The 15515-nt window shown below is 35.3% G+C and overlaps 1 protein-coding gene across 1 annotated transcript in view; it reads left to right on the top strand.

The window, feature by feature from the left end:
* The window catches only part of LOC145676493 (polyadenylate-binding protein 4-like), a 48116-nt gene extending 35191 nt beyond the window's left edge, over positions 1-12925 (top strand). The window contains exons 10-12 of the mRNA XM_081747296.1: positions 1043-1150; positions 4918-5022; positions 11361-12925. Of these exons, the coding sequence (XP_081603422.1) occupies positions 1043-1150; positions 4918-5022; positions 11361-11429 (282 nt within the window). The 3' untranslated portion in view covers positions 11430-12925. The remainder of the gene's footprint in view (positions 1-1042; positions 1151-4917; positions 5023-11360) is intronic.
* Positions 12926-15515: the final 2590 nt, after the last annotated feature.

Below are 15515 nucleotides of genomic sequence, written 5' to 3'. Positions count from 1 at the left end.
AAATGTGAAGTTATTTTCTGCAATCTGAATGATACATGTATATTTTCTTGTTGATGATCTTAATGAACGCCAATGGTTTCACCCATCAGAATTAAAATTTTTCAGTTTGTTGCCCCTTATTGTTTTTAATAATTGAAAAGAGCAATGTGAGCTCTTCTGTTTTATAGGAGCATTAGGAAAATTCCGCTATAACCGTTATGCTTATAGTAATAAGATGTGATTATTGGGATCATGTACTTTCAACTACGTCAAAAGTTTCATACAAACTACCTAGTGTATATTTATAAAGAAGGAACACTAAATGTGTTAAACTATTACTTCTCACCAGTGTGTGAATTTTTAAGCTATTATGGGCCAATACTTTGTGTACAGGTAAAACGCTTGACTTTGCGTGGTGAACCACTCACCAATACACGAGGAAACTAACAATTCATTATGTTCAAAGTTAGCTTTCCAGTGTTTCATGCATAATTACGCTAAGTTATTATAGTCGTGTAGTGTGTCTGAGGAAAAATACTAGAGTCACAGAAGAGCTAAATCTCATGATTTATTCTTTTAAAATCAGTTGGTGATGCCAAAATTGGTCACAATTAATGCAGCAAATTCCCAAAAGTTTTTGAACTGTTTCTATAGCTATTAAATCTGTACTCTGGTGCAACAGGCACATAGTATAAAATTTCCTAATCACGGGACTAGCAAGGTACAATAACAGCAATTACTCGGTTTTCTTTCTTTCTTTTCTTTAACCTACATAGTCATCAGAGGATACGAATCTGTAAGATGAACATTTAGGTGTCCGTAAAAGTTGATCGCTTCTGCGTGTGTGATAACTGTAGATTTACATTTACAGCACACTTGAGTGCGATTTTCAGGGAATTGTTATTAAAACGTCAGCATTACAAGGGTTAATGTCATGGGTCATAAATTCACAAACATTTTTTTTTTTTTTTTTTTCTCAATTTGTGTTAAAATATTGGATATATTAATGTTTTTCTTCAATCTGTGAGTCCTCTTGTAATGCATTCGTTTTGTTTCTTTGTAGGCGGTGCACATCCAAGGCCAGGAGCCTTTGACAGCGTCCATGTTGGCTGCAGCACCACCACAAGAGCAGAAGCAGATGCTGGGAGAGAGACTTTTCCCACTTATCCAGGTACGTTCATTTAAAATTAATATGTGTGAATTCGTAAGAATTTCTAATTGTTCAACTTGAATGGTCGTTGCTGTAGCAATTTTGTAGTTCTTTAAGTAATAACTTTTTGAAGACCATCATGATACCGATGGCTAAGAAATCGAACCCAAAAAGATCTGAGGATTACAGAACTATTAGTCTCATATCTCATGCTGCTAAAATTCTGCTCCGAATACTGAACAGAATGTTATATGGAAGAACAAATGAAGTTGAGGAGCAGCAGTTCGGGTTCAGAAGAGGCAAGGGCACAAGAGATGCAATTGGATTATTAACGGCGAACGGTGAAAGATTTATAGAAAAAGGGAAAGAGGTGTATGTTGTATTTATTGATCTAGGAAAGGCTTTTGACTGCTGAATTGCGAATTGTTGGGAGGGTGGGAGTGGAAAGACCGAAGACTCATAAGAAACTTATACATGAACCAACAAGTAAGTGTTAGGATAGGGGAAGAACTGACAGAAGACAGTGCAATTGCAAGCGGAGTTCAAGGATGCTGCCTCTCGCCAACACTATTTAATGTGTATCTAGAAGAGTTAGTGAAAAAGAGTTTACATGATGTTGACGGCATTTCGGTAGGAGGTAGAATGATTAGATGCATAAGATTTGCAGACGATATGGCGCTTGTTGCAGAATCTGAAAAGGAAATCAACAAAATGTTAGAAAACCTGAGGATGGGCTTTGAAGAATATGGGATGAATATAAATGTTAGGAAGACAAAAGCCATGGTGATAGGAACGAAGAGGTCTGTGTCAAATATAAAAGTGGGAGACGAGAAAATGGAACAAGTAAATAGTTTTCGATATTTAGGTACTGTTCTTAGTAATGACATGAAGTGTGAACGTGAAATAAAAGCAAGGATAGGAATGGCGAAAGGAGGAAGAAAAGTGTTTTCTGGGACCTTGAATAAAGAGTTGAGAAAAAAACTTCATAAAATGCTTCATGTGGAGTGTTGTACGGTATGGGGCGGAAACGTGGACATTACGTAAGTGATGAAAAACGACTGGAAGCCTTCGAAATGTCGGTGTGAAGAAGAATGGAAAGAATTAGTTGGGTTGAGTGGAAAACGAATGAGAGGGTGTTAGAAATGGTGGAGGAGAAAAGAACACTTTTCGATATTGTTAAGAAGAGGAAGAGAAGCTTGTTAGGACATTGCCTAAGAAGAGATTGTATCATGAGGGACGTCCTAGAGGGTATGGTGGCAGGAAAGAGAGGGAGGGGCGAAGGAGACTACAATTAATGGATGATATAAAAACAGAAAGGTCATACGTGAAGACGAAGAGGTTAGCAGACGACCGTGGAGCATGGAAGCTTCTCAGCTGCGGCAAGTGACCTGCCAATAATGGCAGAGTACCGATGATGGTGATTAAGTAATGAGCAAGGACAGAAGCTGACAAAATCGCAAATTTGCAAAAATTTCCCAATACTTTGAAAATGTTTCTTCAGTGATCACGCTTTGAAATATTATTTTATTATGTGATGGACTCTACACAGTATTGCAAATACTATAAGACAGTTTTTACGTTTTTACTGAAAAGTGAAGTCACATAGGTCATTTGCTAAATTTCAGGGATGAGCTGAAGTTTGAAATCTTTATTTTTTTAAATATTTTAGCATATTTGTGCTTAAAAAAAAAAAAATCCTATTTCTTTAAGAAGGAAATATATAACCGTGGATTTCTTTTTTTTATTATTAAACAAATTAACGAATTTGTACGAAAACCCCAATGCAGTTTAATTACTATTATTAAAATTTCGTAATTCGTACTGTTAGTTTTCAGAGTAATCCGAAGAGATTAAGAGGTTAATAAGTAGTTTTAGCGAAAATGATCAGTGATATATGGTTGAAAACTTTTCATGGTATTTTATAAACACTGAATTGATAAAACACTTGTTCCCACCAAGTTTAGTGTCCATTTTTGAAAACACAACTGCAAAACTAAACGATATAATGAAAAATACATATGAAGTTTCCCATTGCTGATATGACTAATTTAAAATTTTATATTTTAAATAGCATCACGCCCACTATTTTCTGATTAGCAAAAGAAAGTTGTGCACAGCTACTCACTAAAAAAGAACTAGTGCTAAAGTGGAGCGTAGTTTCGCCTGATACTATATGCGCGTGTAAATTCAATTTATTATTATTCCTTCCATTCTACCCTTGGATCATTCCATCAGCTTCATCAATTCACCTGTGCTTTCGCCAAATCGTTGCATATGACGTGCAGATACCAACAGTTGAAAGTACAATTCCGAACAATGCCGTCTTGGGTCTACATATCTAACAGTGACTTTATGAACTAAATCATTTCTTAAAGTACAATGTGTTGCACACTTCAAAATAAGGGATGTGCGGTATACACTTGTAAATATCGGACTTATCCAGTTTCCTTGGCTGACTTTTGAAACTGGTTTAGCAACTTACTAATTTGTCCTGGATAAGAACCTCTGTAGGAATGCCTATTTTAGGTGTTAACTACTATGAGGTAGCGCTGAGAGATTCGGATTGGATTATTGATTAAATACTATTTGATCCAGAGTGTCTGTCGGTCACGAAAGTCACGAAATTTAGCTTTTGGGTCAATTTTTTTTTTTTTTTTTTTTTTTTTTTTTTTTTTTTTTTTTTAACTGTACAAGTGTAAGTACAGATTGGAAAATTTTGTTCTATACAACGTCAAAATTCAACACCAAAAATGTCTGTGGTCGGCTTTAGAAGCTACCAAATCGCAAGTAAAGTTAGTTTCTATCGCATGGATGAAAATTCGGCCTAATTCGCACCCAAATTCGCTCTTGAAAATGTTAGGGAATTTTATGATTCGGTAAAGAAAAGGTCACGAAATTGCATTTTGGAATTTCAGTAGACACCCTGTGATCAATATTTGTAATATAAAGATATAAAAATTACATTAAACATGAAAATATAACACAGTCCAATCGTGAAGTCCTTACCAATATAGTATTCAGTTAATGAGTTGTTAGGGAAAGAAGTAAAAATCATGATGTTGGGTGTAGATATGCTTTAAAAACGTTATTGAATTGAATGCTTGTCATCCCTAGTTTAGTGAGAACAGGGCATTTGTTGATCAGTAATTTGAAAAGATAAGCTATGTGTTAGTAATAGTACTTAGAGTTTAACAGACCTAGGCCTAATTTTTAGAAGCAATGATTTCACCCGGTGTGCTGGTTTTGTCACAAATTAGTTACTATAAAAAAAATTATACATAACTTCAATGTGAAAACTATAGACGTCTTCAGGATAGTTTCATTGTACCACTCGACCTCCATTGGTCGAGGAAGGGAAGTTTAAATCTTAATTCTAATAGAATTTTATAAAGAAATAGTGTATGCATTTTTACACGAGAGCAACGAAATTTGTAATTCAAGAACAGACCTCAAAGATTTTAGAGGATTGTTACACATGTGACACACGTATAACAGCTGTTGCGGGATAATATTCGGAATCAAGTAAATACGCTTTTGATTTTAGCAAACTTCATTCTTCCCATGTTCTTGAAAGTTGCAGGCAGAGGATCATGATATGGACATGACATGAAGATTTCGGAGAATCCTGTGAATGAAACTCAGTGCACTGTGGAATATATTGGATAAAATAATGTTCCTTGAAATGTTTACGTAAATTTGGAAATAAATTATATTACATAGATCTGCTGTATTATCACATGTGTTAAAGTAAATAACTGTAAACCTTATTTTTTTTCTTTCTTTTCTAGCGCATGTATCCGGAACTTGCTGGCAAAATTACTGGAATGTTGCTCGAGATCGACAATTCCGAACTGCTTCATATGTTGGAGCATCACGAGTCCCTCAAAGCCAAGGTAAGTTTCTATGAATGACGTACGTAATAAATACTGTTTAAATAGCATCGGAAGTACGATTCATACATGAAGAGGTTTTAATTTTGTTTTTGAAAAGTTTCAAATGTTACACCGTAGAATAACAAGAAAATTACAATCATAAGGTCTGTTGAAGGAAATAGCGCAATTGAACCACACGTATAAGTGAACATGAGAAATCTAAATTTGTACCTCATACGGACTAACAAGCTTAATGTAAGAAGTAAGAAAAATAATTCAGCGTAGTAAGAATTAAAATGGCTGAATGTATCGCTTGCTAGCCATTTAAAAAACGAAAAAAAAAATAATCCAGCGTAGTAAGAATTAAAATGGCTGAATGTATCGCTTGCTAGGCATTTAAAAAACGAAAAAAAAAAATCTGGAAGAACAGTCTTGTCCCTTTCTTTAAAAAAAAAAAAAAAAAAAAATACATGAAAAAGTTGGAAACTGGCTCTTGGCTCCCTTGAGCTTTATGCCTTAGAGAAGAGAAGTGACCATATGCTTGGATATTAACTGTCATAAAACGTCCGCTCAGTTTCATCTTTTGTCTTAAAATCGAAGGGATAGAAAGGGTTTCAAACGCTCTCAACAGATCAGAGGAAAGTAATCTCCCATTTTCCTTGTGTGGTATTGAGGTTACACACTTTACGGCATGTGCGGTGGCTCAGTGGTACATCTCAACTCTGGCGCGTAATTCGATTCCAGTTCGAGCCAAGTGAAATACTGTGTGATGCGCTTTCTCTCGTTTCCCCCACTTTTTTTTTTTTTTTTCATGCCAGCATTTTATTCATAATCACCATTATCTCCCTTATCCTTAGTGCATAATCATCCGAGCGTTCAACTTAAAGAAATAGTTACTCTCTTCATTATGACCTGTCCTCCATCTTATTTTACATTAACTTTCCAAGAAATCTGCAACTCTCTCCTTTTCGGGTTGCTTCATTCACGTGTTGAAGAAATTTGTTAATTGTAGTTTTCTTCTCTGCATATTTTAGTTTTACATTTACTTCGCTAGTAATGTGTGTTCTTCGCTAGTTTTCCCAGTGGCACGGTGCGATGAATAGAGTGCTTATCTGGTGCATGGAGTTCCCTGGTTCGATCTCTGGCCAAGTAAGTTGGTGGTGGACATCATCGTGTCCGTGGGGTTCCTTCCACATTCTCATTCCACCAATTTTACCGTCATTCACTTACCTTAAGGTAGATCACCACTCGGAAGTCAGTACATATTTCAGCTCGTTCCCTTAACTACTGCGCAATAAAACGTTACATATTTTAAATATTGTGTTATAAGATAAAGTTATGTTTCAACTACAACACAAGACACTGATTCATTTGGTTGTGTATTCTGATAACGAAAAAGATAAGAAATAAAAGAAAAATATTTGATTCGTTTTGCAATGAGCACACAAGATGGCACTTGATGTTAGATCTTACAAGAAGTGCTCAATTTTATGAAATATTTATTTGAATGTGTAAAGTACTTTAAAGTAACGATCTTGTTACGAAATAGATATATTGTTTGACCATTTTTCGTGTTATGTTTCACATTTTATTTAAGCATTAATTTACATTTAAGGAAATAGATTTTGAGATGAAACTTGCGCAGAATGCCATAATGCGTTGTTGCCAAATTTGTACGTTTAATTCCTGGGTTCTAGCGTTGCAGTTCGAGAAGCGGAACTTAGCTGTGAATTGCGGTAAGGCTCAAAAATTAATTCCTCCAGTAAATATTCAATCAGAATCCCATAATTATCTGGCACCAGTAAACACTCGACACTACCTGACAATGCCACACTATTCAAGCAATTTTTATCGTAGCATCGGGAACACCTAGTGATCCATTTTAATCATCCCTCTCCCGTAGCAAAAGGACATACTCGTGGGACGTTAAACTGAAAGATTGGATTTCTTTGCAATTTTCTGTAATTAAACTTATCCATCTCTCCACGATGCTCATGTCAGTGTTATCGTTTTCGTAAATATCTTGTAGCCTTCTGTGAACATTGAACAGACAGTATCCTTGTCTCGTCAGGGATTCAATGGTGACACGTTTGTATATAGTGTGTATTACTTACCTGTAATAAACAAAAGGATTATTACATACTTGTATCAAAGAGGGATTCTAATAACATTAACAGTTTGGATTATCTTTGTTAGTTACTTCAAGGGTGGGGTAACGGTTATTGTTTTTGGAATGGTTTTCAAAAATTAGAAGAAAACTTGGAAGATTTCGGTATTGCTACATTCGGTATTAGATAACGCGCCTTCCATCATACCGTAAAATGGAACTATACTTGCATCAAACTAAGATACGAACTGTCATTTGGAGAATCAAGTGTTGCCATGGTTCCACGTTGTAATCCGATGTAATTTCTTCGCTTCGATTGACACACTTTTGAACATGTTACAAGACGGCAATATTGCGTTGTAGTTGTTGTTCTCTCTACCGAAACCATACCGCAACGTTTGATTGCCCCTCTCTGGATAATATAACAACACCATAGCGAAGCTTCCCTTCTCACTACAGATTTCTACATGGTTTTGAACTGTTTCTAATTGACTCCGTATATAGTTTTGGTGAAGAGCTAACAAATGCTATTACATTTGAGTAAAAGTTACTATAGTCTCAAGTTCGGTGAAACAACTTAATTCGTAAAGAATTTCATAGGTCAGAAATACGAATATCATTATTATTTGCTGATTAGCTACAAGCGATAAACACTAAAAAATGGTATCACTTACGTATTAGAGTGCATGTAGGAATGTTCGTATTTGAAGTACTGTAAAAAGAACTAACTTAATCCAAATTGTTTGGGATTCATGAAAATATTCTCCAACACATACATTTTCTTGTCAAAAGTAAAACGGTTTGCCGACTACAAGAAGAGTGACACTTAGCAACGAGCATTATCGACATAAAATTCATGACCTAAGTCTCCGCAGCGTAAAATGTTGGAGCTTGCTGACAGAGGCGTTTGTGCCTTTACATTTAGTTATTTTGATACTTGAAAATTGCATAAATCAAGGAACGAAATTTCTGCTTGCCATTGACGAACAAATATTTATTTGGCTTCGAATTGCAGTTTTTCGTGCATGGAATGAAACTAACTACCAAATTTCGGAGTAAAATATTAGCAGCAGTACTGACATTAACTTAGTTGTATATCTGTTGGATATGTATTAAGTAGGGTTGGCAAAAACCATGGTTTTTATTTTTATTTTATTTTATTTTATTTTTTATTTTTATTTTTTTTATTTTTTTATTTTTATTTTTTTTTATTTTTTTTATTATTATTATTTTTTTTTTTTGTCTAAACCAGGTTTTTTTGGTTTAAATAATTTACTCTATGTATTCATATCATAGATGGACAGAAATAAGTTTGTTTCGCTTTGATGTTATTATGCAACAACCGGGTTATGCTGGAAGGGGTCACATAAGCTTAAAGCGGAATAAAAACCGCTTCTCGAGTTACATCCGAGAGAAATTGTCCTTCATTTGAACTCGGAACCAGGACTAATTCGCCACAAATACGATACGTGTGCCGACTCACTCACGAAGGAATCATGATAAAAATACGTTGTACTGATCTTTATATGTTTCTTAATATAATTGTCAAGAGTCATTTGAGTCCACTTTGGCTCATTTATACATAAATAGATACCAAAGATACTTCTCATTTCACTAAATGCCTCTCGTGGGTTTAATGTCCCTCCCCCTTCCCCCCACACAGACACACAAAGAACGGCATTTCGATGTATTTTATCAGTAGTAAACTTTATTAAAACGAAACAATATTTAGAATTTTTCTTTGATTGCAATTACAGAACAATAATAACTACAAAAAAAATCACAAAACAAACATTTACAAATCTATAATAAAAACAAATTGCTTTTGTAGTATAATCTTTTTGAGTAATGAATGGGGAATTTAGGTCTGAATATAATACGAATAATATACGTGCACAAATGCGTGCTAATCAAGATTTTACGAACACTTACACTTTACGAACATTTTATTTATATTTATAACCACAGCTGGTTTAAACCAGCCAACCGTGGAATTAACCTTATTGTCTTCTTGCTGTTCTTGCATGAACACCCTTGCCGTCTGTCGTAATAGGGGCACGGTCTTCGCAGTATAGATATTTTACTAATTTTTTCCCCGTGAGTTTCTGGTCCGTTGTACACTGTACGTTACAATTGTATTTAATTAAGCTCTAATAATGCACCAAGAGTGAAAAAGTACATATCTGGATCGAAACTCAAACCCAGATCTTCGACGTACCGTGCCGGTGCGTTAACCACTACGCTACCAATTCCACTCCTAAAACAGCCATACACGCTCCTATTGTTTCAAGTGTATCTTCTGTCACTCAGACCACATGGTTTGTACAACAACTTCTTGTTGTGCTCTTACAAGCCAGTAACACCTGGCGGTTGTATTATTATTATATAATCGACACTACACCAGAGATCCAGGGTTTAGTCCCGGTCTAGCCATGCACTTTTCACTCTCTCATTGAATTCGCAGTTACAGAAGTTCTGTGCGAGAGACAGTTGTGACCACTCTCTGATCTGGCTACTGAATTCAAGCCTGAAATTGCGTGAACTCCTTTGGATTTGGTAATGCGGAAACCCTCCCTTCATAAAAACTGTCAAAATAGAATCCCCTAGTATACCAAACCCTGATTTGAATTTAAACTAGGGAGCAAGCTTTGTAAATATGGGAAGCAGATCGTTCCCTTCCATTATGTGGACTATTATGTTAGTGCCATTAAAGATGTGTTAACATATATTCCCAGTCGTATGTTTGAATTCCCTTTCCCCACGCAAAGAAAAGAAAAAGAAAGTGTGTCATAATTATAATAGAAATTAACTCGGATGTTTGTAATATATTAAAACTGTATTCTAGAGCTTTCCTATTTCAAGTGTCCCTCGGAAAATATATGAAATATACTTTGGCCTTACCCTTATCGCCCTTTTACGGAGGAAACCTTCCCAATGAATGGCCTCGATTGTGTTGCCAATTTGTCATTCAGTGGTTTGGTCTAAGCGAGTGAAGATCGTAGGCTGCTTATACAGGGTGTCTATCTGTCACGAAATCAGAAGACGGTCATGAAAGTCACGAAATTTAGCTTTTGGATCACGATTTTTTTTAACTGTTCAAATGTAAGTTCAGATTGGAAAATTTTGTTCTATAAAACGTCAAAGTTCACCACCAAAAATGTCTATTGTCGGCTTTAGACACTACCAAATCGCAAGCGAAGTATGTTTTAATCGCATGGATGAAAATTCGGCCTAATTCGCACCGAAATTCGCTCTTGAAAATATTAGGAAATTTTACAGGGTGTCTATCGGTCACAAAAGTCACGAAATCAGAAAACGGTCATGAAAGTACCGAAATTTAGCTTTTGGGTCACGTTTTTTTACTGTGCATATGTAAGTACAGATTGGAAAATTTTGTTTTATAGAACATCAAAATTCAACACCAAAAATGTCTATGGTCGGCTTTAGACTCTACCAAATCTCAAGCAAAATGTCTATGGTCCGCTTTAGACGCTACCAAATCTCAAGCAAAGTACGTTTGTATCGCATGGATGAAAATTCGGCCTAATTCGCACCCAAATTCGCTCTTGAAAATGTTAGGAAATTTTATGATTTGGTAAAGAAAAGGTCACGAAAAAGTCACGAAATTTCATTGTGGAATTTTAGTAGACATCCTGTTTTATGATTTGGTAAAGAAAAGGTCACGAAATTTCATTGTGGAATTTTAGTAGACACCCTGTTTTATGATTTGGTAAAGAAAAGATCACGAAATTTCATTTTGGAATTTTAGTAGACATCCTGTTATAGTGGCTAAGACAGTGCACAGCGAAGCCCGTGAAATAATTCAATGTGGCAACCCTGTCCGCATCCAACTATTGAAGGATCTCTGCCACTGCAACTTGTCCTTCCTTTTTCGAGGGAAGTACGTCTAAGCTCACATCGACGGCAGCGCTAGCAGGGGACACTCGAAATAGAAAGGCTTTGTCACTTTCTTCGGTGACATCTAGAAATAGATAAATAAGATATATTATTACTTATGAAACTCTCCTGATTAACAAAAGTAGATAACCTTACTCCTCATTTTTTCTTTTTTTAATGTACAGTTCTTCACGAGTCTAAGATTAAAGGTAAGATTGTTCTTATTTGAATTCTGTATCCTATAGTATCAGCAAATAGAACGGTATAGATTAGTATTAGTCTAGACGGGTTCTTAATCTTGATTTGCTGCAGTGTGATTAACAAGTAATTAATGCTTGATTATCTGTCCTTGTAGGTTGAAGAAGCCGTTGCTGTATTGCAGGCTCACCAGGCCAAACAAGCAGCGCAAGTGAAGAAAGAATAAGTTTACCTTCAATCCTGAAGACACTACATTTTGCCCACGTACTATTCACTAAATTATAATTAATGAAATTGTTTTAAAAATTCTGGGTTGGGTAAAAAATAGGATAATTTGTTCACCGTAAAAAAATATATATATTGCCAGGTTTGCTGGTTGCAGTTAGCGTAACACATTCTAAATATGTAAAACAGCATAATATATTCTCACTGCTAAAGTAATTAGTTAATTTGCAGTGGGCACTTTTCAAACATACAAGTAACAAGTGGAAACTTACGAAAACCAAATAAATTAAAGCAGACCTCAAAATGAGACAAATTTTGAAAGTGGGGAAAAAATAAAATAAAATAAAAGCTACAATAATGTTATAATATCATCTAAAAACAGCTGAGTAAGGACCACACCATTGGGCACAATTTTTTTTTTTTTTTTTTTTTTTTTATTTATTCTTGTTTCATTTCCATTTCATGAAAGAAGAGGGAAAAAAAATTGTCTCGTTCGAAACAACAAATAACTTTTAAATGTTTGTATGGATGAAGGCAATTTTATTTCAGTGCATCTACAATCTATTTCAATTGAATCTGAGAAAAATTGGCGTTACTTTGAGTTGGTCCAATGGGGAAAGGGAAATATTAACAAATTAATCATACGCTTTGAAAGTGAAAGATGATAAATTTATATTTAAAAAAGGGAAACGTGTTTTGAAGAAACTTCGCTTAGCATAATCATTATTAGTAAGTAGTAATTCCATTTCTGTTACTTGGAAGTTTTACACTGTGGTGGTAACTCCTTTTATCTGTTTGCACTGATTTATTTTTATCATGCCGTAGATAAGATATTTTTTGTACAAGTTTGTGCTGTTTTCCACTTAATTTTCAATTCTGTAATTTTTTTTTTTGTCCCAAAATTTGTAGATGATACAGTGTAAAATTGCTTATATCTATATTGATATATATATATATATATATATATATATATATATATATATATATATATATATATATATATATATATATATATATATATATATATAATATGTATATTACATTTTAAAAGACGAAAAAATCGCAAAAAAATAGTAAAAAAAGAAAACGGCTGGAGTTACAATAAGTATTATTCATTTCAAGCGTTTACCTTGGTCTTGAAGTGATACTTATTGTGTTCCATCGAAAATTTATCTACGTAGCGTGTAACAGTTGAAGTATATACTACTGAAGAAGTTATTTAAAAAAAACCAAAAAAATAGAAAAAGTGGCTCAAAAGAGCCCCAAAAATCCCATAACAATGTCAGAAAATCAAAAAAAAAAAAAAAGTAAGAATGTTTAGGCCAAAACGTAAAAAATTTTTGAAATGAAAAAAAAAATAAACTTTTAAGACTTTTTTTTTTTTTTTTTCTCTATGTAGTTTAGTTTTGGGATTTACTTTTCACTTGTGGGGATAGGATTACTTATTGTCTATAACGAACTTTTGGGAATAAAAATTCTTTTTCTTTTCCTATAGTATTTGCTGTTTTATTTCTTCTCTCGTTACAAAATACTTAGTGCAGTAGGTCTTACAATAACAGTTCTAGCGATAAGTGGATCTAGAACAGTGTGAACCATGAATGGATTTGATATTCTTGAAACTTTATTTCTATTTTGTAACAGTTTCCCCCTTTACTGCAAGACATTGCCTTTTATGTTGACTGGTTGTTCCTTGCGAGTCTTCGGTCCATCGTACACATAATTAATGCGTCATCAAGGAGAAACATGAAAATAGGTGCGAGCTCCAAAGTACTTCAATGCCCATTGATTGCCCAGCATCCATGAACAGAATGCTGTTCCACAAGTGCATTAATGCTCTCAAATATAAATATGGTTATTGCCCTTGTATACAGGTTGACAGTTGCTACTTAGCAAGTACATTTTCAGCCATGACTTTTGAGAACGCGGCTCCATGGCTGTGTAGTGGCATAAATATTTCATTAGAACGTTCTAAGATTAGGGTTGCCAATTGAGCCATTTTGTGACTAGATCTGGCCATTTTGAGAACCTGGCTAGCTACAAATTTTCGAAAAAGCCACTAGTTCTAGCCATACGGTTTTTGCTGCTGGCTATTTCCTGACTTGAGCTACTTTTTGATGTATTCTGTACGTCATTTTGCTATTTTCTGAAGTTTGGTTCATTTTCTATTTGGTCTAGGAATTAATTCTTGCGGGTGGACCGCGTATCGTTCGTAGTATAGGGCAGTGGATTAAAGCGTCAACAACACCAGTTTGTAGTTAAGTGAACATGGCGCAATTTGTGCCTGATAAAGTGTTTTTGCGAGGTGTCCTGCTGCATTACTTTAACATGCAGAAAAGTGCGACTGAAAGTCATCGTATTTTGGTGGAAGTGTATGGTGACCATGCTCTAGCTGAGCGAACGTGTCAGAAGTGGTTTGCACGGTTTAGAAGTGGTGATTTCGGCTTGGCAGACCAAGAGCGAGCTGGACAGCCAAAAAAATTTCAAGACGAAGAATTGACAGCATTGCTCGAGCAGGATTCGTGTCAAACGCAGGAACAACTTGCAGCAGCATTAGGCGTTGATCAAACAACAGTCTCCAAACGCTTGAAAGCCATGGGAATGATTCAAAAGATGTCACATTGGGTTCCACATGAATTGAAAGACAGAGACGTTGAAAGACGAAAAACCATTTGCGAATTGCTGCTTCAACGACAGAGCAGAAAGGGGTTTCTGCATCGAATTATTACGGGTGATCAGAAGTGGATCCATTACGAGAACCCTAAACGAAAAAAGGCCTGGGTGAAACCAGGTCCATCACAACCAAAACGAGATATTCACTGTGCAAAGGTTATGCTGTGCATATGGTGTACTATGAGCTGCTGCAACCGGGTGAAACTATGAATGGAGAACGTTATCGACGACAATTAATGCGTTTGAAGCAATCTCTGGCCAGAACACGACCAGAATGGGAGAACAGACATGATAAACTTATTGTTCAACATGATAACGCTCGCCCACATGTCGCAAAACCGGTCAAAACCTATTTAGAAAATGTCGGATGGGAAGTTTTACCCCACCCGCCGTATTCACCAGACGTTGCTCCTTCGGACTACTACTTGTTCGATTGCATGAACAACGATTTGATTGGACAGCAGTTTACTTCTTCAGAAGATATCGAAACATGGGTCTCTGACTGGATCGCTTCCAAGGATGAGGACTTCTTTTGCCACGGAATCCGTACATTGCCTGACAGATTGGCGAAAGTGGTGGCTAGCGATGGACAATATTTTTCTTAAGGTATTTATGTATTTTGTGTTTGTACTACAGCTTCAATGTGTGCGTACCAACCGCACGAATTAATTCCTAGACCAAATATGTGGTAGTGTTCTAACTTCTACTGCTAGAATTGACTCCTAAAAGTAGCGTTAATGGCCATATTGACCCCTCCCCATATCTTGATTACACAGCAAAGGAACTCGAAATCTGTAAGTTACCAATATAGACGTTGAGGAAAATCTTCGGAAAAGACTTGTAAGATTTAGTAAAAAAAAAAAAAAAAAAAAAAAAAAAAAAAAAAAAAAAAAAAAAAAAAAAAACGTTAAAGAAATTCAGAATAGACTTCCTTGTAATATAGACACCCTTTAGAAAATATCGCTTTTCAGTATCACTGAGAATGGAAAACTGTGAAAGTATTTTACTGGCAGCTTAACTTTCGAATTTGGAGATAATATCGATAAAATTGATAATGAGTGGCGAACATAAATTTCATGAAATGGGTTAATAGTATTGAACTGATGAATTTCCGCAAGAGGTAAATTAGTTCACATGCTGGGGGAAAGAGTCTATTTGCAGAATTAGTTTTATTTCATACTAACATTCGAACATGGAAGTGCGAACATGAAACTTGCGTTCAACCAGGTGAATATAGTCAAGAAACACTCAGGAACAGGTTGAAAACAAAAACTCTTTGTTCAATTTTGAGTGGGATTTGGGTTGCACCGTGTGGGGAAGTGTTCGAAATTTTAGCGACAGTTTTGCAAATAATGGAATAAAGAGCCCGGTACAAGCAACGGAGATGAAAGAAGCTTCGCTTCAACCTGAAGATGAT

The sequence above is a fragment of the Thermobia domestica genome, unplaced genomic scaffold (assembly GCF_964235325.1).
Source record: "Thermobia domestica unplaced genomic scaffold, izTheDome1.hap1.1 HAP1_SCAFFOLD_168, whole genome shotgun sequence".
Lineage (NCBI taxonomy): Eukaryota > Metazoa > Arthropoda > Insecta > Zygentoma > Lepismatidae > Thermobia > Thermobia domestica.
The sequence above is the reverse complement of the archived record's forward strand: the minus strand, read 5'-3'. Positions and strand labels throughout refer to the sequence as shown.